General features: G+C 39.9%; 2 protein-coding genes across 2 annotated transcripts; one reads left to right on the forward strand and one right to left on the reverse strand.

Moving 5' to 3' along the window:
- Positions 1-1837: 1837 nt before the first annotated feature.
- Positions 1838-9090, reverse strand: MRPL32 (mitochondrial ribosomal protein L32). The gene is made up of 3 exons (XM_079932299.1): positions 8956-9090; positions 7469-7650; positions 1838-5058 (listed from the first exon to the last, which is right to left on the reverse strand). The coding sequence occupies exons 1-3, from the start codon at positions 9083-9085 to the stop codon at positions 4804-4806; spliced, it is 567 nt and encodes a 188-aa protein (XP_079788425.1). The 5' UTR covers positions 9086-9090; the 3' UTR covers positions 1838-4803.
- A 219-nt stretch (positions 9091-9309) lies between these two features.
- Positions 9310-21565, forward strand: PSMA2 (proteasome 20S subunit alpha 2). Its single transcript, XM_079931834.1, has 8 exons — positions 9310-9365; positions 12973-13049; positions 14072-14204; positions 15635-15757; positions 16487-16568; positions 18077-18150; positions 19257-19314; positions 19402-21565. The coding sequence occupies exons 1-8, from the start codon at positions 9325-9327 to the stop codon at positions 19516-19518; spliced, it is 705 nt and encodes a 234-aa protein (XP_079787960.1). The 5' UTR covers positions 9310-9324; the 3' UTR covers positions 19519-21565.
- Positions 21566-22870: the final 1305 nt, after the last annotated feature.

Here is a 22870-nt window from a genome sequence, read left to right on the forward strand (position 1 = left end):
GGTGGGAGTGGGGGGAGGGAGAGTTAGGGAGGTTGGGATTGACATGTACCACTGCTGTATTTAAAATAGATGACCGGCGGGGACCTGCTGTGTAGCTTGGGGAACTCTGCTCAGTATTATGTGACGCCTAGATGGGAGGAGAATTTGAAAGAGAATAGATACACCTATATGTATGACTGAATCATTTTGCTGTGCACCTGAAGCTGACACGGCATTGCTAATCAACTATGCGCCAATATAAAATAAAAAGTTTAAAAAAAACAACAAAAAACACACAAAAAACCAGGATCCAGGAGACCGGAACAGGTTGGCCTTCTAGCTTTCCTCCCGTCCTTGCTCCAAATAGCATCCTTAACAGTCACTAGCGACTTCCCAAACGTGGCGAAGGGGACGGCACAGGACGTCAATGGGACAGCGGGGGCGGGGGGGTTGGTGGTGACGGGAAGGCTCGATCACTACAAGTGCTTCTCAGGCGAAAAGTAGCCCGGCGAAAAGTGGGCTGGGGCAGCCGCTAGGGCACCAGGAACATGCTCTCTCGGTCGCCCTCTGCTGTCGAGACGAGTGAGGACAGCTCCTGCAAGAGACACCGTTCTGTTCCGAAGGCACAAATTAAGATGCTAGGCACCGATATAGGCCACGGGATGACATTGCTTCTTACCAGCTGCAGTGAAGGCAGATCATCTATTTCAGTGTGTGTGCCAGGAAAAGAAACGCTAATCATAGACCGTAGAGTCCCAAAGCACAGATTTAGTGATATTGAGGGACTAATCCTGTCCCTGAAACATAACAACTGCATACGGGAGGGTAGCAGTAGGGATAAGAATTAGTTCTCTGAGGAAAGTGTTAAAATGATCTCCATAGCGGGGATGTATGCAAGGCCCCTACTCTTTGCACTTCTTTTGAGAGGAAATCTTGAGTTTGAGTCATACCACACGAATTATGAAAAAAATCATTCATATATTAAAAAGATTTATCACTTCTTTAAATAGAGGTCATTCTAAATACCTAAAATATTTTTGATTTACCAAAACTTACAAGGAATTTGTATATATACATATGTTTGTGTGTTTGTGTTGATCACATAAAGCAAAAATCCTCATGTATCTGCATGTTTCATCTGAGTTAAGGTTTTGAATAAAGGAATTTGAAGAGAGAGGAGACATGATTAGACCTGTTTTGCAAGGATTCTGGCTGCTGTGTTGGGAATAGACTATAGGAGATCAAGGTGGTGGCAGGGAGACCAGTTAGTGGGGTACTTCGGTTTTCTAGGCAAGATGATGGGGGCTGTGATCAGGGCGGTAGTGGTGCAGGTGGTGATGAATGGTCAGAATCTAAGTATATTTTAAATGTAGAGCTAGTGGGATTTGTGGATGTGCTTACAGATTGGGTGAGAGAGAGAGACAGAGAGACATCAAAGTCAAGGATGACTGAGCAACTAAGAGAATGGACTTGCCATAAACCGAGACGGAGGAGATTGTGGTCGGGGTGGGAGGGCAGGGAATAGTAGGACCTGGAGAGAAAAGATTCTGAGTGTAGACACTGAGTGAAGACATCTGTTAGACATTCGACTGGAAGGCCAAGCGTAGTAAGTCTCCTACATACGAACGAGTTCTGTTCTGAGAGCGCGTTCGTAAGTCCAATTTGTTCCTAAGTCCAACAAACGTAGCCTAGGTACTCAGCTAACATAATTGGCTATATAGTAGTATACTGTAATAGGTTTATAATACTTTTCACACAAATAATACATAAAAAAACAAACTAAAAATAAAGAAAACATTTTTAATCTTACAATGCAGTACCTTGAAAAGTACAGCAGTGCAGTACAACAGCTGGCATCCAGGGACTGGCATCAAGTGAACAGGCGAGAAGAGTTACTGACTGGAGGAGGGAGAGGAGGTGGGAGATGGTAGAGCTGAAGGATCGTCAGTAATACGAGACGGAGGGCAAGCTGCGATTTCACTCACGCCTGACGCTGATGGAACGCGCTGATGCATCTTTGAAAGTTCGAAACTTGAAGGTTCGTATGTAGGGGGCTTACTGTACACAGTTGAATATGAATCTGGAGTTCAGGGGAGAGGCCCATGCCAGAAATTTGGCCCATACCAAATTGGAAGGCGTCAAGATAGAGTTGCCGTTTAAAGCCGTAACAGTGTATGAGACCCCCAAGAATGGAGCCTTGGGCACTCTCAAGAGGTTAGGGGGAAGAGAAGGAATCAGTAAGGGGGTCTGAGAGGAAGACTCAGTGAGGTGGGACAGAGTGGGCCCAAATGAGGATGGGGGGGTGATGCGTGCTGAGGAGGGCGTCACAAGCTCTGCTACACGTGGTTATAATTTCAACAAACTGAGGGGTGGGGTGTGTACCTCGCTGTGTTGGGAGGTGGGCACAAAGACTGGGACAGATCGTGAGGACACCAGAGAGGGTTTCATTAGGAGTCTGGTTTTGATCAGGGAGTGATACGATCAGAAGTGTTTCAGAAACCAGAGTGTGGCATTGAGAAGCATATACTCCATAGTGGTGGAGTAACAATTCTTCACTTTTCGCTTATATACTATGCATTACTTCATTAACTATAGTGATGTATTAATTTTGTAAGTGAAAAACTATTAAAATGAATGAGAAATATGAGAAGGCTGGAAACCAGTAATTGGAAAGTGCATTGTAACAGCTCGGAAAAGAGATGATTAGGGTTTGAAGGAGGACCCTGGCTAGGAGATGCAGTGAAGTCAGACGCTTAGACCTTCAGCATCTGGCAATCTGCTAGGAACTGGCTAAAGGAGACAGGAAGATGGAGGGGACTGTCACCAAGCTCAGAGGGGACATCACCTCCTGACCCACCTCTCCCAAACAAAACTTGGACCCCTCCTTCCAAAAGTAATCTGTCTCAACATCTTGATGACGCAGACAGGTAGGGATGAAGTTCATCTCTACTGTTCAGAACATGAAAGAATCGGTTACGTAAATGATTTTATTCAAACTCGTGTTTTCTTTTTCCTGAGAGTAAAAAAAAAATGGAGGTATTAAGTGATATAATCTGTTATAAAGATAACTTTGTGGGGACAACCTCTTCAAAAACAGTGATAGGCACTTTCCCTAATGACATGGCTTTCTGACATGAACCAGATATCTGGTTCTGCTAATTTGGGGATGCATTTGATGTTTATCTGCCCATGAGTAGCAAACAGAAAAGTGGACCTGCCCACACATTCTCATTAGGTTCATCTGTGAAGCTTTCTGCTAAATCAGTGGACAATATGTTACCCAGACATGCACTTTGCAACCTGTTGAGAGTCAAATGAGATGCTGAGTAGGCGGTGGAAGATTCAGGTGTGTACTTTTTAGCCTTAGCTTCCAAGTATACCTAGTTTGACACTAGGCATTTCTAAGGCTTGTCAGAGTGAAAAATCAGTATCTGCAGAGGATTGCCTTAATAAGAATACGCAGACAACAATTCCTCCAGAATTTGTTTTTTTTATGTGTGGGTGGAGCTAAGTCTTAAAGAGCTATTTACTGGGACTCCGGTACTTTGGAAGATTTAAGGATTTGCTCTCACTGAATTGCACTCCGATATATCATCGATCTGTACTGTACCACATGACATTGGTCATTTTACTTCTAGGAATGTTAACATGGATGACCCCATCAGAGTCCTCAGAAGTCCCAGGGGCAAAACTTACCCTAGGCCTCAATACCAGGATAGAGGTATACTTCTGGATTATGTCTTGTGGAGACTTATCAATGGACGTCCTTTTCAAGGCAAAGCAAGTTCAGGGTTGAACTCACTGCCTAATTCTTGTAAGTACTCAGGCTACTGTAGCATGCATTTTGTTGTGAATATATCCCTGGGCTTTATCTTATTTTATCCATTAATTTTCCATTCAACTGTAATTCTCTTACTTTGTGTTTTAATACGCTACCTCACTTTTATTATTTTTTTCAGCGAGGCAGGAAACAGCAAACCTTGGACTCAGGGTAGACACAGGAATGGGGGAAGGAGACGGAAATATGAGATGAATTGCGTTAAGTTAAAAAGGCCATTGCTATAGAGAGAAATATGATGAAATGTGAAATAAACTAAAAGGTCATCCTAGAAGGAAAATGCAAGGGCAACCCCCTCAGCACATTTTCTGTGTGCTACTGAATTCACTCACATCTCCTTTAAAAGATCTCTCTCCCCGGACTACAAATTACAGATCTCATGAGCCATCTAATGAATTCTGAATGTCATCTTGATTTAATGCGAAATGTCAAGAACTACTTCTAAGTAAACGAACATGTCTCCTATAAGGGCCATACAGAGGCCATTTTAATTTGCTGAAACAAACGAAAAAACCAAACAGAACGAACTTTTTCTTCCTGCTACATGTACCATCTTAAAAAAGCGATACCCAGAATTTAAATAACCTACTTTCAGGTGTTACTTAAACAAAAGCATTTGTGTAAGTATTCTTGTGAGAAAAACCAGTGGCAAACAAACAAAACCAGAGCCCAGACGCATAATTCTGGCTGCGAATTTTAAATTAGGTTTCATTTTTCTGTCCTGAAAATTCTGTTCACTAAAACTTCATAGTATAATAGAAACAGACACATAAATCCATTGAGCCTCTGCATAAACAAACATTTTCAGACTTTACTCCTGATGCATTCTTCAAATTACCCGCAAAAAACTAAGTGCTTATAAAGAATGTTTCAGGCTATGCTGATGATTTAAAAACAAGCACACAGCCAACATAAAAACAAAGAATCTTCCTCTTTTTCAGGAGAAACGACTTGTGTGAAGTTATCCTCTAGAAACATGTTTGCTGTCAATTCTGGGTGAACCAGGATGGCCGCTTCCGTTCTCGCTCGATGATCCTCTTGCCCTGGTCTTGCTTGGAGGGTGTCTCCCCCAAGTACAGCACCATGGTCTCCACGGTAGGAGCCTTGAAAGGGCCTCCCTCTTGCTTCCCTATCTGTCGTCTGATTTCCGCTGTCTCTTTACGCACCTTCTCATAGCAATAGCCACAGAGGACGTGTTTCTGTTTCAGGTGACCGCATTCAGGACAAACGTCTATATTGTTCTTAAAAAAAACCCAACCAAACAAAAACATTTTAACAAGACGCAATATAACGCACACATCACTGACAGGAATGAGGCTTATATGTAAACTTTCTTGGAATGTCCATGCCGCACAAGGTCACAGGACCACCCAGTTCAACCTCATTTTAATAGGGAAACTGAGGACACACATTGATTTGAATTAGTAGAAAAATTGGGACTAGAATTCAGGTCTACCGACTTTGAATCTGGTACATTTTTACTTAAATACAACAGTCTTATTATGTGAAACGGTACTCCATTCCCCCATCCTCAAAAACTAAACATCTGATAAGGAGCCCATCAACACACTGGGGTGAACCACACAGCCAGCATCTTAAATAAGACACCAAGGTAAAGGGAATTCACTTTTTCTTTCAGTCTATCCTGGGAAGAACAAGGTGATAAACACATTACAAGTTGGCTTCCCCTGGTCATCAGAGTGTAATTCAAATTCCTGTATGGTATGTGGTGTGAGTTTTCTTCCTATAAATTAACACTGATTATTCCTTAATGTAAAACTCCCTATATATTACAATTTGAGGGTTTCATGAGTTTTATATGTCTACCCAACTTTAATAAGACAATTCTAACCTCTAAAGAAGTCCTTTCATTGTGTTCTAAAGGTAGGTTTGAGATATAAAGAAAAATAGTAAACGGGAACATCAAAGAAACTCTGAGCACTTCCGAAGATTAATCTACAAACATCTGTGAGGCAGACGACAAAAAGAACTCCATTTTCTGAACGAAACAAAAAACCTTGCAAATCATTTGCCTCACCGACTTCTCATCTTACTCCAATACCTGGAAAACTGGATCGCACATCCATCTTCGAGGTATGGAAAAAATACCCACCGTCACTTGGTGCCCTTTTCCTAACAAATCCCTCAGCATAACACACTATATGTAGCAGAAAACAATTCACCAAAGGAAATTAATGCACAAGACAAGAGATATTCTTTTCCCTCAGAAAAAACAAAGTCAGGGAAGTCATGTAACAGATCGCATTCCTAAACTCTTAAATTCTCTCAACCAAACTGTATGAATTATTGGTGCCTCAATTAATGAAGTATTTTTCAGTTGCACATTTTAAATCTGGTCCCAACTGTGACTCAATAATACTTTAGAGCTTAAGTTCTAAGGGTTTGGTTTAATACTGAACGTGGAGGCTCATGAAAGTCCATTTTCTGTCCTTGAGTTCCATCTGTACTGCCCCATTGCTGGGGAATGCCGTGGAGTAAACAGGAACTCAAATCACGGCTATTAAAGCCATAAATTAACAAATCAAAGGTAAGAAACGCTGGGCTTCCCTGGTGGCGCAGTGGTTAAGAATCCGCCTGCCAATGCAGGTGACGTGGGCTCGAGCCCTGGTCCGGGAAGATCCCACACGCCGTGGAGCAACTAAGCCCGTGTGCCACAACTACTGAAGCCCACGTGCCTAGAGCCTGTGCTCCACTACAAGAGAAGCCACCGCAATGAGAAACCCGAGCACCACAACAAAGACAACAGCAACTAGACAAAAGTCCACGCGCAGCAACGAAGACCCAACACAGCCAAAAATAAATAAAATTTTTTTTTTAAAAAAGGTAAGAAATGCTAAAATTTTTGTTACTAGATCAATGAAGAAAGTGTACCCATGGGACATGGTGGGGAGGGTGAGGAAGAAGAGCACTGAGATCTAGAACTGTCTGAGGATAGGAACACACACAAAGTTTCAAGAGAAGAATGTGACTTCAATAGGAGACTGCTAGGGTTCAAATCCTGCTTCACCTTTTAAGTCTGAGACCACGGGCAAATTCTTTTTGCCTCAGTTTCTTCATCCTAAAACTTAGCAAAACAATATTTACTCTGGAGGATTGTTGTGAGGATATGATGAGAAAATTCATGTAAAGCGCTTAGATACATCATTAGCACTTAATAGATATTAGCTATTTTTATTACTTATCTGAGGATTTTCCTTCACAGTACCTTATTGGATATAGTGAAGAACAGAATAAATCTGTAAGGGCTAATAAAACCCCATAATCGAATAGATCTACGCTTCTGACTTTAATTTTAGGGTCTGCCATAGTTAAAATGTTTATTCATATATGGTTCAAAATCACACAGCTCAGGACTGGCACAGCTCACAATACAAAAGTCACACAGACTCTTAACAACCCAGTCCTCTGTCCAGACTCTAAACTCCCTCCTTGACTATGTTCCTAAGACTTAGGCTACAAGACAGTAGATACACACACATACATAACGAGAATATTGTATTTAATTTAGGCCAGAGGAATGTAGGCATGTAAGATCTGAAAATAATTCACTCATGGGTTATGTGAATAAACCAACAGAATATGCGGTGGTGGACACGAGAAAAAGCACACCTACAAAAATCACCATCTTACCTTAACTTTAATAAGCTTATGAGGGTTTCTTCTCCTACACCTGTTAACTTCAATGCTGCGTCTGTTTTTGGGAGCTGCCATCCAAAAGATGTTCTCCAAAAAGCTGGAAATCTCCTTACTGCCATTGGTATCATTTGCTGGTTCTGTAAACATAGCTGGACCTTGGACCGCTAATGCTGGTCCTACAAAACAAACATGGAGATACAGAATCAGTTTCTAACTTCTAAATGACCATTTACAGGTATCATTCTCCTTAACAATCAACAATGATATATCAAAAGGCACACATAAAATATTACACTCAACAGGCATTTAACAGGAAACCTTAGTAGCTACTGAAATATAGTAGAGCTCACACATAATTTTAAAGAACACAGAATTTTTCTTAGTGGCACCTGCTTAAATGAATCAGTTAAATTCTACCAAGAGTTTCTCATAATACAGAACTCAGGGGTTTAGTAGTAAACATGAATAAATCTAAGCTTGAGATTTCCAAAATCCACTTCCTACTGGCACTGAGATAACTGTTGATTGCCCTTTTATATTACATTCAAATTGGGTTAGCTCCTCAGTCATATCCTGGTAGGCCCTTTAAGTCACTTCGTTCTTCATAATATTTAATCTCAATCTCCGTCAGTTCTCTAAGGAAAAGAACTAGCTCATCACTCTTTGTAGAATATTAATTGATTTATGTGATCATCAACATTTCACTTTTGTTTTTAAAATTGTTTATAAAATCAGAGAGATTCCTTTACCCTCTCTTTGCAATATTCCTCAGACTTGCAACAGTTCTTTTGACTTTAGGAACTCTTAAAAATATACAAAGCTGTCTAACACTTAACAACTTGTATTCCTTGTCAATATATCTAAAAGTATTGCTATGCGTAGCCTGATGTAATAGCGCAGGCTCTGGAAGGTCTGTGTGACCTTGAGACCTTTCTGAGCCTACTTCTTCAGTTGAAAAGTGGAGACACCTAATGGGATTGTTGTGGAGATTATCTCAGGAAGCACATGTAGGCTTTGACCTATAGGAGGCTCACGGTTCAGACTGCCTGGGTATTATCATTATTATGTTCGGGATACCTTGGAAATCGAGTGGAATGTAAATGTCAAAGCAATGACAATTTTAACAACCAAGACACTTCCCTTTAAAATCACTTTCCGGGGAAAACATGGGATCCGGATTCAACTTCACAAAGCTCAAACGCCACAGAGAGCAAATTGCTTTAGGGGGTGGGATGACTGGAAAGGAAAGATAAGAGAATCTAGATAGTGGCGTCCCTTGATGCTAAGTTAATGAGCTTTGGCTACATTCTGTGTACGAATGGGACGATCAGAGGACTTTTTTTCCTGTTTCTAAGTAAGTGAAAGTCCAGGACAACGTCCCCTACGCGTGGCCGAAGATCAGGACGCGGAAGCAGGGCAGAGCACGAGCGGTGCCCACCACTCTGCCTGGGGTCCCCTCCCCACCACCCCTCTCCACGTACCCCACTGAGGACTGGGAAAGCCTGGCCGGCTCTGCCGAAGTTTCCGCTGCAGTTGCTCCCAAAAGTTCCGGAGGAGTCCCTGGGCTGCGGGCCACAGCAGAACCTTCCGCATCAGCATGGCGGGCGCCATCTTGCTCCCGTAAACCACGCCCACCGAACCGCTGGGTCCCGCCCCTACCTCGAGCATGCGCGCACACACGCAGAGGCGGGCAAACGCGCACCTAGAACTACAACTCCCAGCATGCCCCTGAAGCGTCTCTGACTTTCCTCCAATCAGAGAGAGGGAAAGGAACGCGCGGGGAGGGGAAATGAAAAGAAACGGGCCGCAGTGCGCATGTGTGCGGAAGTGCGCTGGGTCTTCGGGTAAAGATGGCGGAGCGTGGTTACAGCTTTTCGCTGACTACATTCAGGTATGGAAGGGGCCCCGGAGGTCCTCCTCGTAACCGAGGTTGCAGGAACTCTGCTGACCCGGTTTTTACCGTCATGGTCTCTGGCTTGGTGCTTCCGGAGGGCCCAGTAGGGAACGGGGGTGGAAATGCCACTTTGCAAAGTCATTTGCAGGGCCCTCCCGCGGCCTGGGGAGCAGTAGTGCCTGGGGTTCGTGGGAACGCGAGTCGGGGGGTCCGGGGCGACCTTGACGCTGCTGGAGGTTGAGGCCCTCACCCAGGGATTTTCTTTAGTTTTGGAGATTAGGGAAGAAGGTAGCTTTGCATTAGTTGTCTCCGGGTGTCCCGTTCAGAATTCAGGATTTCCTTCCTGACCGAAGTAGGCCTGATTCGGGAGTTTCTGGAGCTCGGAATCTTGGTCAGACCTATGGGGGCTCTTTTTCTCGGAAAGCCCTAACTTTACAGTTTGGTCCGGGTCTTAGTCTCCATTTGGCACTAATGTCTCTCGAAACCTCTTCCCGCTTTCGTTTTCTTTGGTGCCCCCACTGGAAGCTTAAGGACTGAAAGTGAAAGCGTTATTTATCTTTCTATTCTCTAGTCTTTGTAGGCGCCAAACTACTAGGCTACATTTGCGTTTTGGCTGTTATTTTGGGAAGGGGATGTATTTATTTAAAAAAAAGATTGTAGGCTTTTTAAATTTTAGAACAGGTAGATAAATATATTTTTCAAAGTAAACTTGAGTTAAGCTATCATCATTCCCAATGTAAGAAAACCGTCACCAAAGGATTTAACAAATCGACTGGGGAAGGATTCAGTTTGCCCATTTTCCTACAGACCAGTGATGCCCCGTTTAATTAAAATGTATTCTTACCTGACTGCTGAAGGCGGGCCGCATCTGACATGTTGAGGACTTTCTGTGTGGGTGGAGCTTAGTCCATCTCTTTGGGCTACCATCTGTGATAAATGTTATCTCAACACCTTACAGATGAGCTAACCACAGCTCAGGCAAATTAAATAACTCGTCCCTGGTCATAGGTGAGTAGCTGAGTTAACATTCAGACTGGGTTCTTTCTGACGACAAATTTAATACACTTCCCATTACTGTGCGACGTCTTCTTAAAATGCTAAAATACCTTTCTTTTAATAAAAGGTCTCATCATATACAACAATAGGGAGCAATGTTTGCCAGGTAGTCACTGTTCATATTCGTGAACAAAGCAAACCTGGACCTTTATCTTTAAGAGAGTGTAATCCTAGTGGAGCTGAAACATAAAACAACCATATGTTAGCAGGGACTGAATCTTTCTATAATAAATTTCCTTATTAAAACACACTCTTTTGTTTTTTAACATGATAGTGCATTTCTGTTTTAGAGTAAAAAATTTGTTTCCAGCCTGTTGTACTCAGAGTTAAACTACTAAAGGTGGAATGACAAGAGACTGTACTATAGGAGGTGTTCTTGTGGATTACATTTAGTTGGGGATATTGACAATAAGTGGATAATCAAATGGGTGCCTACTAATGCATTCTGAAGAATGTTTTTCCTTTACTCAGGAATTTTTATCAAGAGAGGGAGAAAGAAGGAACAAAACTTTAGATTGGGTAGTCAGGAAACACCAGTGTTCTGGGGGACTGAAAGATGAAAGGGAGCCAACTGTTTGAAGATTTAGGGGTAGAGAGAGTTGCAGACAGAGGGAAGAGCATGTATGAAAGTGCCAAAGTTGAGAAGGACCGAACTGATAAGGCCAGTGTGTTAGAGTATAATGAGCAGAGAGTTAGCATGGGTCAGGCCAATTTTGCGGGGCCCTGTAGGCCAGAGTAAGGAGCTTTTATTGTTAAGTGAACCAAGAAGTTATTATAGCATTTAAATGGGGAATGGCATGGTACAAAAGTAACTCCGGGTGGGGGAAGGGAAATGAGTGGAAAAGATGAAAACTAGTTGGACGGCTATTTCAGTTATCCCTGGTAGAGATGCTGGTGCTTTGGAATTGGGTAGCGGCATGATTGAATACAAAGATGGTTGATAGCTCGGTGAGCTCCCAGGTTCGTGAGCTTTCATACAGAAAGATGCGATGACAGAAGTGTACATGTGTGATTATGGCAGCGGAAGAAAAGCTAACTTTTAAGTTTACCTAATCCTTTAAAATGTCCCCAGAGGTATTTGAACTAGGTATTGAAGAATAATTGAAAGCTGGATGGACCCAGAAAGTCATGATGTGATTATCGAAATAGGGACCATTAAAGGAAAACAAGTACAGCCTAATTTAAAAAATGTAAATGCTTATTGCTGTTATTCTGCTCAAGTCAGCTAATTTTGTCATTTAACAGTCTTTAAACTGCTGCCCCTAGGCTTATTCCTTAAATAGGTCTAGATGTGTGTCTTGTCAGTCAAATGAACCTGGTCATAGGCTGTGTGTTGGAGTACTGACTGAACAGAGCTTACACTTTGTAAATGTTGAAAAAATAATTCAAGTATGATGAATCTTAGCCAAAGAGGAAGCATAGGACAGTATAGGTATGAGTGTGTGGGATTCAACCTAGTCTGGGTGGTCAGGGCAGCTTCCCTGAGGACGTGACATTTCTACTAAGGATTAGAGGATGACTTGGAAGGAGTTCACCAGACAGTGGTGAAGTGCATTGCAGACAGAGGGATTAGCTTGTCAGAGGGGTTTTTGAATGTTGAGTAGTTGTGTGTCTGGAGCAAGATGGGATGGTGTGAGTTGAGACTTGAGTGACAAAGAGAATATCTATAATTTTGTGAAGATAAAACAGATGACCTTCTGAAACTGAAGATTATATTTTCAGTAGTAGACTGGAGATGTGGACCTAGCTGTGTGTCACTTTGGACAAATTACTTTTCATTCAAGGACTTTGTCAATAAAATAGAAAGGTTGGTGACGTTTATAGTATTTGTTCTAACTCAACAGCTAGGTTGAAATAAAATGTGACCTAAAAAGCCAGTTTGGGCCTAGCTAGTAGCATTTGGCTGCCAAACTCATGGAACCAGAAATGTTAAGTATAACCAGCTCATGGCATCTCGAAATAGTTTTGTATTATATAGCAGATACTTTGTTGTGACTGATATCTAGGTTTTATGTCTTAGGCCATGTTTGCTTTATAAAATGTTTAACTCCACCCACATGGATTATTTGCTGTTATTTGGTATTTAACAGACACATACCTGTTCTTAATAATATTACTTTTTGGTATTTGCTTGCTGCTAATTTTGTGCCAGGAACAAAAGGCATCACTTCATTTAATCTTCACAACAACCTTTGAAATATTCATAGGTAACTACTATACTCCTATTATCCCCTTTACAGATGAGAAAACTGAGACACAGAGAGGTTAAGTAATTTGCCCAAAGTCACAAGGTTGGTAAGTGGTGAAAGACAACAGTAATGATGCTGCTTTAAAGGGCAGACAAGAAAAAACAACCTAAGGAAAGAGATTAGTGTTACACTATGAATAAACTTAGTTTCCGTACAACTTCATGATAAATTTTCGAAGCCCAGCTATTCCTTGATGCTTGATTAATGGATTTGGCCTACTTACCTGCCCTTTCTCAGAGGTGTTCCTCTAATAAGTATTTGGGAATGTGAATTTAGCAATACCTTTGTTTCTCTTTAAGCCCATCTGGTAAACTTGTCCAGATTGAATATGCATTGGCTGCTGTAGCTGGAGGAGCCCCATCAGTGGGAATTAAAGGTAATTAAATGCTTCATTCATTTCAGATTCCTGTTATTGTCATAATGTGTTCTTTTGGAATTAATAGGTAATTAATGTAAAAGTAAATAGCTGTGGCAGCATAATTTTTTAACAGTTCTTTTTGGGTTTTTTTGTTTTATAAATTTATTTATTTTTGGCTGCATTGGGTCTTTGTTGCTGTGCGCGGGCTTTCTCTAGTTGCAACGAGCGGGGGCTACTCTTTGTTACGGTGTGCAGGCCTCTCACTGCGGTGGCTTCTCTTTGTTGCAGAGCACGGGCTCGGGCTCTAGGCTCATGGGCTCAGTACTTGTGGCTCGCAGACTCTAGAGTGCAGGGTCAGTAGTTGCGGCGCACGGGCTTAGTTGCTCCGTGGCATGTGGGATCTTCCCAGACCAGGGCTTGAACCTGTGTCCTGAGTTGGTAAGTGGATTCTTAACCACTGCGCCACCAGGGAAGTCCCAACAGTTCTTTTTATTAATCTACAGTATTTTGATGTTTAAAGAAAGTAATAAGCCAAAGAAGATGAATTTTTTTTTTCAAAATAAATAATCGCACCTTTATCTATTGTGATAACCCACAAATAGTTTTTCCTATTCAGAAAACTGAGTATTCTTTTGTTTTTTTCCACTGATACGTATCACTGTTCTCTGGCAGTTTTTTTCTTTCCATAACTTAGAAAAGGTTAATCATAAGATAACATAAAAAACATATCATTGGTTGTAAAATTTCAGATTATAAGAACAGTAGGCCAAGTAGGCAGAATTCCATTAGTTTAAAACATATGGACTCTTTCTTAAGAAAAGTTGTGTAATACCTTTAGCTGAGGGACTTCTTAGTGCAATCCAGATGACCATTGAGGGAAAGTTGATTTACCTTTCCTTGGGTAATTTTAATACAGAAATCCAGAAGAAAAGCTTTTATAAATAAGAAGAAATAAAGGAGTTTGGCTGAAATGCTTCCACAACTAGAAAACTGTTGAAGCAGAGTCTTTAAATAACATTTAAGTCTTCTTTTTTTTAAAGCTGCAAATGGTGTGGTCTTGGCAACTGAGAAGAAACAGAAATCCATTTTGTATGACGAGCGAAGTGTCCACAAAGTGGAACCAATCACCAAGCATATAGGTTTGGTGTATAGCGGCATGGGCCCAGATTACAGGTACCTTGTACCCTTTATTCTTTTTCTCACCATCTCATGAATTCCTTGTAATCTATACTTTGAGGAGAAAAATCAAAGGATGTTTTTCCTTTAATCTCCCAACTTCTCATCGTTGGCAGCTGAACTTAGTTTGCTAGTATGAGACAGACTGGGGCTTATTTGAAGGAGAAGAGCTCAGTGCCACTCAGTCGTAAAAGAGGAGATGGATACTTACCCCTCTCATCTCTGTTCAGTGGTTTTCCCTTCTGATCATAATACCTCTTCTACCATCCAAGGGCTCAGCAAGGGCTTTGCTGTTCTCTAAATGTATTTTAAAAACAACAAAAGCAATACATGTTATAATAAACTATATATTTTTAAAGTTGTCAAACAGCAAAAGAAAGCATACCATCCAGAGTTAACCTCATTTTATTTACTTCTGTTTTTAGCAAAGGGACAGAATTCTCAAAAGGCCACTGAAAGTTGTGGAGTATGACAGCCAGTGTGGATCCAGATGTTTATATAAATCATTCCTTTGATATTTCACAGGAAGAGAGTAATCCTGTTACATCAGGGTGCCAGCAGGTTTAAAGAGATTGGCAGCTTTCTGTTTGTCATTTAAGAAGCAAAAGGAATATTATTACTTCATTCTTGAGTTTGTGGAGTAAGATAGGTAGAGCCAAAATTTCATGAGTTAGAAAAAGCACCAGTGTCACTGGCATGTGATCAGGCTTCACTACAGTGGATCCTGTTACCACTGCACGGAAGGGAGACTGCAGTGTACTAGCACTCACAGAATAAACTGACACCACAGGAGTATTGTTCAGAGGGCTAATGTGCAGAGCTCAGATGAGCACACGAGCAGGTAAAGGTAAATCCTGCTTCTCTTGCTAGGATATTTAATTGTTACACTTTTGACAAATTTTACATTTTTTTAAGTTATAATTAGTTTCACGCTGTTCATTCATCTCTGGAAGGTACCCTTTGAATTCCAATCTGTGGAACAAGATTGAGGCAGAGTGAGAAACATATGCCTGAACACGTGTGTGTGTGCGTATTAGCCTGTTGCCTGGAGTGAAATATAAGAAGGCAAGGTGCCTGCCCTTGGGATAAGGGGCGCACAATCTTGAAGACGCTGTGGCGAGATATAAAGTTCTTGTATACGCTAGAGCCATGGCTGCTAAGCTAATGGGTACCCCCCAGTCCATAGTTTCCTTCCTTTTGCCTTGTTCTTGTTCATCTATGGTTTGTCTCCTCAGTGATGCTCTGATATTTTCTTGTAAATTAACCATAATCAGATTTAAGAACAAGACTGGCTTAGAGCGAAGAGCTACTATTAGAGATACATGTCAAACTTGTGCTATAGGTATATGCCTACAGAAGGAGAATGAGTCTTTAGATAGTAAAGCATCTGAATTTTAATTAAATCTTATTTCTTTTCTGTTTGTCAGAGTGCTTGTGCACAGAGCTCGAAAACTAGCTCAACAATACTATCTTGTTTACCAAGAGCCCATTCCCACAGCTCAGCTGGTACAGAGAGTAGCTTCCGTGATGCAAGAATACACCCAGTCAGGGTAGGTTGATTTTATTACTTTAAATATGTTATGAATTAGAAAAAAAATCATTTTATGAGTAGACGTATTTTTTAAAAAAGGGCTTAGTATTCCTATATTTCCTTAATCAGTGGAGAAAATCACTATGATGAACATTTCTGATCTTAACTGGACCCGAAATATTTTTTTAAAGAGAAAATGGGAATGTTTTCTGCTGTTCGTATAGTAGCAGAAACCAGCTTCTAGATAAAGTCCTTTTGCTAGTAATTAAAACATTTCTGTATGGGCAGACAGTCATTGCTGCTTCCAAATTTATCTTCTAACCAGAAATGATTATAAGCACATGATGAAAGCAATAACTCTGACACATCCATATTTATTTAATTCCAGTGTTCTTCAGCTTGGGTGTGAACACGGATGAGGTAGCTGCTGATTTGTAAAGTCAGTGGAAAAGCTGCGTTTGTTGAAATGTGTCATTTTGTTAGGACGCTGTTATTCCACACTTATTAACCCTGATGTTTGTATCACTCCATTTACCAAAATGATTTGACTGTCTTTTCTCAGTACCATAAAGAAAATTCATTTTGAATTGATTTGTTTAGAATGGTGTTAAATACTTTTTAAGGAGCTTAGAAGTCTAATTCGGTTTACCTGATCACTTGCTTTACTTGAGGGTATTAATAAATTCTTAGCTTAGGTTGACTTTAACACCATGAAGATGGCAAGTAATTTTCATTTCTCTCTCTTCAGTGGTGTTCGTCCATTTGGAGTTTCTTTACTTATTTGTGGTTGGAATGAGGGGCGACCATATTTATTTCAGTCAGATCCATCTGTAAGTATCATTAGATGTATTTGAGGGATTTGTCGAAGGGCTCTTTGAATATCTAGTAAAAATAGAAGCCATAAAAAGCTTAAAAATTAGAGTATTTTCTCTTTTTGTTTTTCATTTGGGCTTTAGAAGTAGTATATATTCACTTGCACATTTAAAATGTTGGTAATTCAGTCTTCTGATAAGGAAGCCACTTTAGTTCTGCCCCCCGTGTTCTTCTGGTATGTTGCTTGACTTCACATACTTTGAATGATTAGTTGAAATAGTTGTTATCAAGTCTCTTTAAATCTGTGGAATTCTTTTACTTTTAAAAAATTATAATTAAAGGTAAGGGTCTGGGTGGGGGCAGTGCCCTTTGCAGTCAGTTTAATCTTGGGGCTGACTTCAGTGTGACTCTTCCTGTACAAATATTGATGTCCATCTTGAATTCGATGTTTTGCAAAATGGGTGAGTTGTCTGCTCTAAAGCAGAAGATTGGTGTTCAGGTTAGCAGGTGTCTGTAGAGGGTACCACTCCTCCACGTATCTCACATCTGTCACTCATGTTTGCTGTGAGGAGACCTGAAAGAAAAAACTCGTGATTAGAAACTGATCTTTCATAGTTTATAGATCACTAGATAATGGCAAGTTCACTCAATTCAAACTAGCTTTGTAATCTGAAAAGGCCAAAAAAAAATTTTTTTTTGGTTGTTACTTAAATCAGAAAAATTAAGTATTTGGGGAACTTTCACAGTGTCTGCTACCCCATATCTGAGCTTCTGAAGCTAAGTGACATGCCCTCTTACCTCCCTTTCCTGGGGGTAGCAGAGCCAGCATCCTTGGCATCCAGCTTTCACCTTTTGTCCTTTTCCCCCTGTTGTGTCTAAAAGGCAGTCGGTTCTTTTAAAATAGGTTTTGTCTGTTTCTTTCAGTGTCTGTGTGTATGTGTGTGTATGTATTTTTTCAATAGATGAGTCATGTTATATAGGACATACTGCTGCTGCTTTCATTCAACATTAGATTACAAAATATCAACACCTTTGAAAAATTTTAATGCAAAGCTGTGTCTTTTTAATTTATTTGCTGCTGCTGCTGAAGAACTGGTCACCATTTTTCAGATATATATGACAGATTTCTAGAGCCCTTCAGTCCTAGTAAGCTACAATATTATTTGTGATTATTTGCTCTGAGTTAACCTCAGTTTCTTTTTTTTTTTTAACATAAATTTTATACAATAAGTTGCACATATTTAAAGTATACAGTTTGTTGGGTTTTTGATGTATGTAAATGCCTGAGAAAACCATCACTACAGTGAAGATGCTGGACTTCTCCATAACCTCCAAAAGTTTCTTCATGCCTTTTTGTTATTTATCTCACTAACGTATTTTATGGTGTATTCCGTTGCATTCCAGTAAATATTTTGTGACCTTAGAAGTTAGAGACGAAATTATTGAACTGAGACATAAATGTCAGCATCCTAAGTAATTAGGTTAATGATTTAAAATGTTCTTTTCCTCTTCCCTTCCTGACTAGGGAGCTTACTTTGCCTGGAAAGCCACAGCAATGGGAAAGAACTATGTGAATGGGAAAACTTTCCTTGAGAAAAGGTGGGCTTATAAAACTAGATTCATTAGCAAACTTACTTTACAGTTTTCAGCTCTCTTTAAATAATACCGTGAATCTAAACAAATTTGTTGTATGACTGTGTATTCAAGCCTATTTACCTGATAGAACAAACAAACTTTTCTCTACTCTGGCTCCCCAGCCTTCAATATATTAAGTGGTAATATTCATTTCTTACGAACTTCTCTTTCTGCATTCTCATGCTTTTTTTCCTAAATATTATTTTTATTTTTTTACTTCATTTTTCCTACTATCTCAAAGAAAAAAAAAAAAGACCATTGGATTTCGAGTAAAAAAATTGGGGAGGAAAATTTTTAAATGATGTAAGTGATAACAGCTTACATTTTGACGATTACAAAAAAAAATTGTGAAGCCAAACCCCGTGTTGATGGTGGATTAAAGTTGTGATGTATGTACTTGATAAAAAGCGGGGCGATGTGTAAAAATCTGTCCAGCCAGCACAGCAGACTGCTCTCCCTTACTTCCAGCTGTATTCTAGACTCAGCATTATTGTAGCCCACCAAAAAATGTCCTACATTTTGAATGGGAAGAGTTCGCAATTGATTTTAACCACCAAATGAACCTTCTCAGTACATTTTCACATAATATTCATGTTAAGATTATTTAAAAATCTTAGACTCGGGATTAATTGGTAAATTTAAATAAGCTTCGGGTTTTAAAGCAATTTTTTTTCCTTTTACATATTAGTGAGTCTTCCAAACATAAAAAACATAAGAAATTTTAGCAGAAGTCTGATTTCTCTGCTTCATTTTTATAAATTGTTATAATATTGCCAGCATACTCTGATTGTATTAAAATGTTTATACTTAAGGAAATTTCCTAAAATAAACTCACGTTAGGGTTACACTCTTCGTGATGTCGGGAACGCACACCAAATAATTGTCAATTTCTTATCTGGGGGCAGCTAGCTCCGTGAGGTGACAAAAAGAATTAATCTGTAACTTAATATTTTTGAGAGTGTTTTAGATGTTTAAGAAATCTTACGCTGTTGCTATCATTGTGTTTACATAGTCATAAATAATGTTAATAGTGCCGTAAATCATTGGGTTTTTTCCAAAAAATTCTTCAGATATAATGAAGATCTGGAACTTGAAGATGCCATTCATACAGCCATATTAACCCTAAAGGTTAGTTCAATATCTAACAGCTGGATTTGTAGTGATTGTATAATTAACTGCTTAGAAAATTGAAATTTTTCCCTCCCTCTTGATCAGGAAAGCTTTGAAGGGCAGATGACAGAAGATAACATAGAAGTTGGAATCTGCAATGAAGCCGGATTTAGGAGGCTGACTCCAACTGAAGTTAAGGATTACTTGGCTGCCATTGCATAACAATGAAGTGACTGAAAATCTGGAATTTCAGATAACCTCTCTACTTAAACATGTTTAAAGTATGTTTTTGTTTTGCAGACTTTTTGCATACTTATTTCTACATGGTTTGATGGACTGATGTTTTTAAAATGAGACTTATAAATCATAATAAACCGTTAAATTCAACTTCCTGCTTTTTAGGAATTAGTAAAATTTTAACATAGTTATATCCTGCTTTTCATCACAGTTGATTTCTGGAAACTACACAGCAGAATGGTGAAACTGTCTTTAGTCCTCATGCGGTTTGGGTTAAGTCAAATCTTGTTACTCTCTTTGCTGTCAGATGTCTGCTTCAGTAAAGCAAAATGCTGATTTCGGTAAACATCACTGCTTTTAGAGCTGGGAGAATCTGCAGACTTTCGTGGATTCTGAGACAAGGTGGAAGCATAGATGTTTTTCAGGCACCATTCAGTGTGTGTCAGTGAAACCCTAGCATGCTCTGTGAGATTGCGCTGGAGCTGCCAGGAGTGCTAAGCCAAACAGTCTCCTATAGGAGATATATTGTGTACATACGTAAAAAATGGTGCGCTAGTTCCTGTTGGTTTTCCCATCGCAAGTAGGTACATGTATTTAAAAAGAGCCCCCTAGAATCTACTAAATCTTTTTAACTCAAGGATGAACGTGAGTGCTGGAAATAAAATACTAATACTTAAATGTCAAAATTATGGCTTAAGTCTCTCCCTCGTTCATGTAATCTCAGTGTAATCAGAACCTTCACTGCAAATTAAGGCTCATGGAAGCAAGCAGATAATGGGGTACCTGAAGCCTGTTTTCATTATATGTGAAGGCATAGCACTTAGTTTTCTTTTTTTGGTTTTAAGGCACCGTAGGATAAGAGAGATCATGTCATTAGTCTTGCTCACAGAGCATAGAGTTTATGAATGTCACTGTTCTCACTAACAAAGAGATCGCGGGCATTTCTGTGATTTAAATGTGGCTCTAAAGATCTTGATTATGATCTAGCCAAGTTTAGGCTCTTTAGGCAAGAGCCTTATCTTGGAGCATGTCTGTCAGGATTCCCAGTTCTACCCACTGTCACTGTAACACCCCTGTAAGTGGCTGAAGCGTTATGATGGGAGATGGGAGATACCAACTTGACCTATTTCTAGACGTTTGTCTTGAACGCCTCAGTTAACATAACAGTCTCTCCTCGTCGGCTCTTGGTACATTGTGAATCCAGCACGCTAGAAGGTGAACTTAGTGTTAAAAAGGAATGGTTTTTGGAGTTAGGTCTCAACTCTCCCACTTAACTGGCCAAGTGACTGCACAAAGTAATTATCTCAGAGTGTTTTCTCAGGACTAAACTTGATTATGCAAGTGAAAGGCCTGGCAAGGTTAATGGTTAAGTACCCCGTAAGTTTTAGCTCCTTTGAATTTGCTTAGGCTCTCTCTAATGTCTCATATTAAGAAACCAGAGGAATGCCAAAATTCTACAAATCAAAGAAGGGAAGAGTAAAGGCATTTTTATTTAGGACAAAAAGAAAGCAACGTGGAGATTCTTATTGAGTGCTAACACAGTAAGTCCTATGGAATAAGAGAGGAAGAATTAGCTGAAGCAGATCTGTGTCCAGGTTCTATTCTTTGCCTCTTTGCCCCATTAAGTACAAAGCCTAGCTCAGCTGAAGCTGCCTAGAACTCCCTTGGTTCTCAGTTCGTTCTTTTCATTGACCTTAATTTTCACTTGGCCCCTTTTGTTCCATTTCTTGGGAAACTCAAGTTTTTGGTCTGACAACCCATTATGCATCCCTGAATGTTCTCCAACTCTTCTGTCATTTCTAGCCAGTGGATTCTAGCTTCTTTTAATCTCATTTAAGTATCATAATGCTCCTAATATACAGTCCCCTCTCCATTTTTGGTCCAATTTTTTTGTATCTTCTCTTAAAAAATTTACCTCCACTTGTTTTTCTCTTCCAGTTCCTCAACTGAACCGTGAATCCAAGTTTGCAAAACAATTATTAGCAGTGAAACATGGAAATGTTTAAAATTCACACATGGGGGGAAGAGGGAGTTGAAAAGGAAAGGGAAATAAGGAAGAAAAGTAATATTGATCTTTATAATTATCCAGTGCTGGCTTATTGGGTACTGATTAGGTGAGAAGGGTGATCAAAGGATTTTTCATCTATTGTTCGACTATGTTCATGGACTGAAACCGCCAACTCTAAGCCTTAACTTCACCTCTTTATCACGCGTCTCCTTGCTGATGTAGGCAAGCTCTGAGCCCCTGTTGTAAAGAAACACAAGCTGATACTCAATGAAGTGCCTGAGAACATGTAAGAGTTGGTAACTCCTTTGGTTTAGAATCCTAATTTCCTGAAACCCAGTCCAGTGGTCCTGTATTAATGTCACGTTGCCTCACACGGTTCCTTCAGTTCAGACTCCTCCCTTGACCCTGCTCTCAAGGACCTTATTAGCGAACCAGCAATACCTGCCTGCCAAGTAAGTGATAGCTTCCTAAGCATGAGCCTATTTTAAAAGTTAGATAACTTTTAACACTTGATCAAAGGCCCTGTCCCTGAGTTTCATCACTTTTCCCATTTTGAGTATTCCATCAGGTACTCCCATATTTCAAAACAGTAGGCTTATTATGCTTATTTCTGGATTCCTGAAGGTCAGCCATCATATAAACATTTTATTCTGCAAGATGAGAATTCAGAACTCTTATACCACCCTCTCTTCCCTTCTGCTTTAATTAGATCACAATGTTTAGCATAAAAGATTTTTATTAGGGGTATGTGAGTATACTGTGATTGCTTTTCCTCACTTTTTTGCTTTGTTTTCTCTGTAGCTGTCACTAATTCTTGCCAGTTCCCCCCTAACGGGATTGCTAAACCCTCTGCACAGTTTTCCTCACTGTCAGATACAAGGTAATCTGACAGTTCTCACCCAACCCTTCGCAGCCTCTCTCCCCCAGCACCATTCCAAGAAGTTTCTTGAAACCCTCTCTTTCTGCTCTAATCCAAGCTGGTTGCGTCTTTGAAACTCTTTCTTCTCCTCTTGTCTCTTGATTGGCTGGGTTTAAAAATTCTAGGTTAGAAAGAAATGTCTCCACATTTAAACTCCTATTAATTGGATACTGGAGCCTTTTGTTTTTGCTATATTTTTCACCTATTTTTTTAAATCTACTTTTTAGGAGATTTTTACACTCTTCTTTTCTATTGATGTTTTTAAGATTTGGGATATTTTTAATTTTGAAGAAGTCTTTCCTATACTCCATTATCTCCCCTTTAAAAACAGAATTCTTCTTTGATTTATGGCTGAAATATCTTCTATCTGAGGAGGCTAGTTAAAGATATTTAAAAAAAATTTTTTTTTT

This window comes from Stenella coeruleoalba (assembly GCF_951394435.1).
Source record: "Stenella coeruleoalba genome assembly, chromosome: 9".
NCBI lineage: Eukaryota > Metazoa > Chordata > Mammalia > Artiodactyla > Delphinidae > Stenella > Stenella coeruleoalba.

Bases quoted from the DNA above. Each gene is read 5' to 3' on its own strand.
- MRPL32 (XM_079932299.1), bottom strand. From the start codon at position 9,085: ATGGCGCCCGCCATGCTGATGCGGAAGGTTCTGCTGTGGCCCGCAGCC. The intron at 7,651-8,955 runs GTACGTGGAGAG...TTTGTTTTGTAG, and splicing joins CTTTCCCAGTCCTCAGTGGG to GACCAGCATTAGCGGTCCAA. The intron at 5,059-7,468 runs GTAAGATGGTGA...GTTTTTTTTAAG, and splicing joins ATAAGCTTATTAAAGTTAAG to AACAATATAGACGTTTGTCC.
- PSMA2 (XM_079931834.1), top strand. From the start codon at position 9,325: ATGGCGGAGCGTGGTTACAGCTTTTCGCTGACTACATTCAG. The intron at 9,366-12,972 runs GTATGGAAGGGG...TTTCTCTTTAAG, and splicing joins TTTTCGCTGACTACATTCAG to CCCATCTGGTAAACTTGTCC. The intron at 13,050-14,071 runs GTAATTAAATGC...TTTTTTTTAAAG, and splicing joins CCCATCAGTGGGAATTAAAG to CTGCAAATGGTGTGGTCTTG.